The following is a 719-nucleotide window of genomic DNA, read 5'->3' as shown; positions in this document are numbered from 1 at the left end:
CTGATCATGATTTTAGCAGTTTCCAGTGCCTTAAAGAGCAATCAGAAGCACCAGTATCATGGGAGTATTTTTCAAATTATCTTTTACCACCCAAAAAAGTAGGTGTGACCAAAATCGCGGCCAGCTTCACACCCTCGGCCTCAGCATCCCCCTTTCCCAATTTCTAGATACGCCCCTGTAGTTTGTTTCTTTTTAATATTAGATAGTATTTCAGTGATGATGCATGTTTACATTTTGTCACATAGTGAATAAATAAGTGGATGCATATAGAGTCAGATACATAATTTATAAAATCACTTAAGATATCAATCAATTAATTTTGGGTACATGTAACTCACATCATCACCCCATCCCTTTTCTTGATGAGAAGGAACAAGCCTAAATAAAGTTGCTTCAGAATTTCCTTTATCAAGCCATGCCTGTGAAAAGATAATTTGAGAGCTCACTAACAATTACTGACTGAATCAGTAGGAGTAACAGCTAAATATCTGCCAGATGCCTGCATGATGTTGAATCTATAAAATTTGAATTTTTATCAGTGCCATAAAATTCTGTGACTAACCCTGATGATACTACCATAAACAACAGTCATAGGTTCAGCATTTTCTGCAATAATATGATCATGACAATAACTATTTTTGTAAAGTAAGATCAAATAAATATTGATTATTGTTTAGCGCACCTTTGATGTTTAACACTTTGCAGTTTTCCGTGACTAA

The 719-nt window shown here is 34.8% G+C and overlaps 1 protein-coding gene across 1 annotated transcript in view; it reads right to left on the bottom strand.

Annotated features, from left to right (window-relative positions):
- Window positions 1-505, bottom strand: part of LOC109588765 (uncharacterized) — a 2,996-nt gene extending 2,491 nt beyond the window's left edge. The window contains exons 1-2 of the mRNA XM_020004882.1: window positions 461-505; window positions 339-419 (exon numbers count right to left, since the gene is read on the bottom strand). Of these exons, the coding sequence (XP_019860441.1) occupies window positions 339-419; window positions 461-505 (126 nt within the window). The remainder of the gene's footprint in view (window positions 1-338; window positions 420-460) is intronic.
- Between the last annotated feature and the right edge of the window lie 214 nt (window positions 506-719).

This window comes from Amphimedon queenslandica, unplaced genomic scaffold, assembly GCF_000090795.2.
Source record: "Amphimedon queenslandica unplaced genomic scaffold, v1.1 AMPQUscaffold_11874, whole genome shotgun sequence".
Taxonomy (NCBI): domain Eukaryota; kingdom Metazoa; phylum Porifera; class Demospongiae; order Haplosclerida; family Niphatidae; genus Amphimedon; species Amphimedon queenslandica.
The sequence above is the reverse complement of the archived record's forward strand: the minus strand, read 5'-3'. Positions and strand labels throughout refer to the sequence as shown.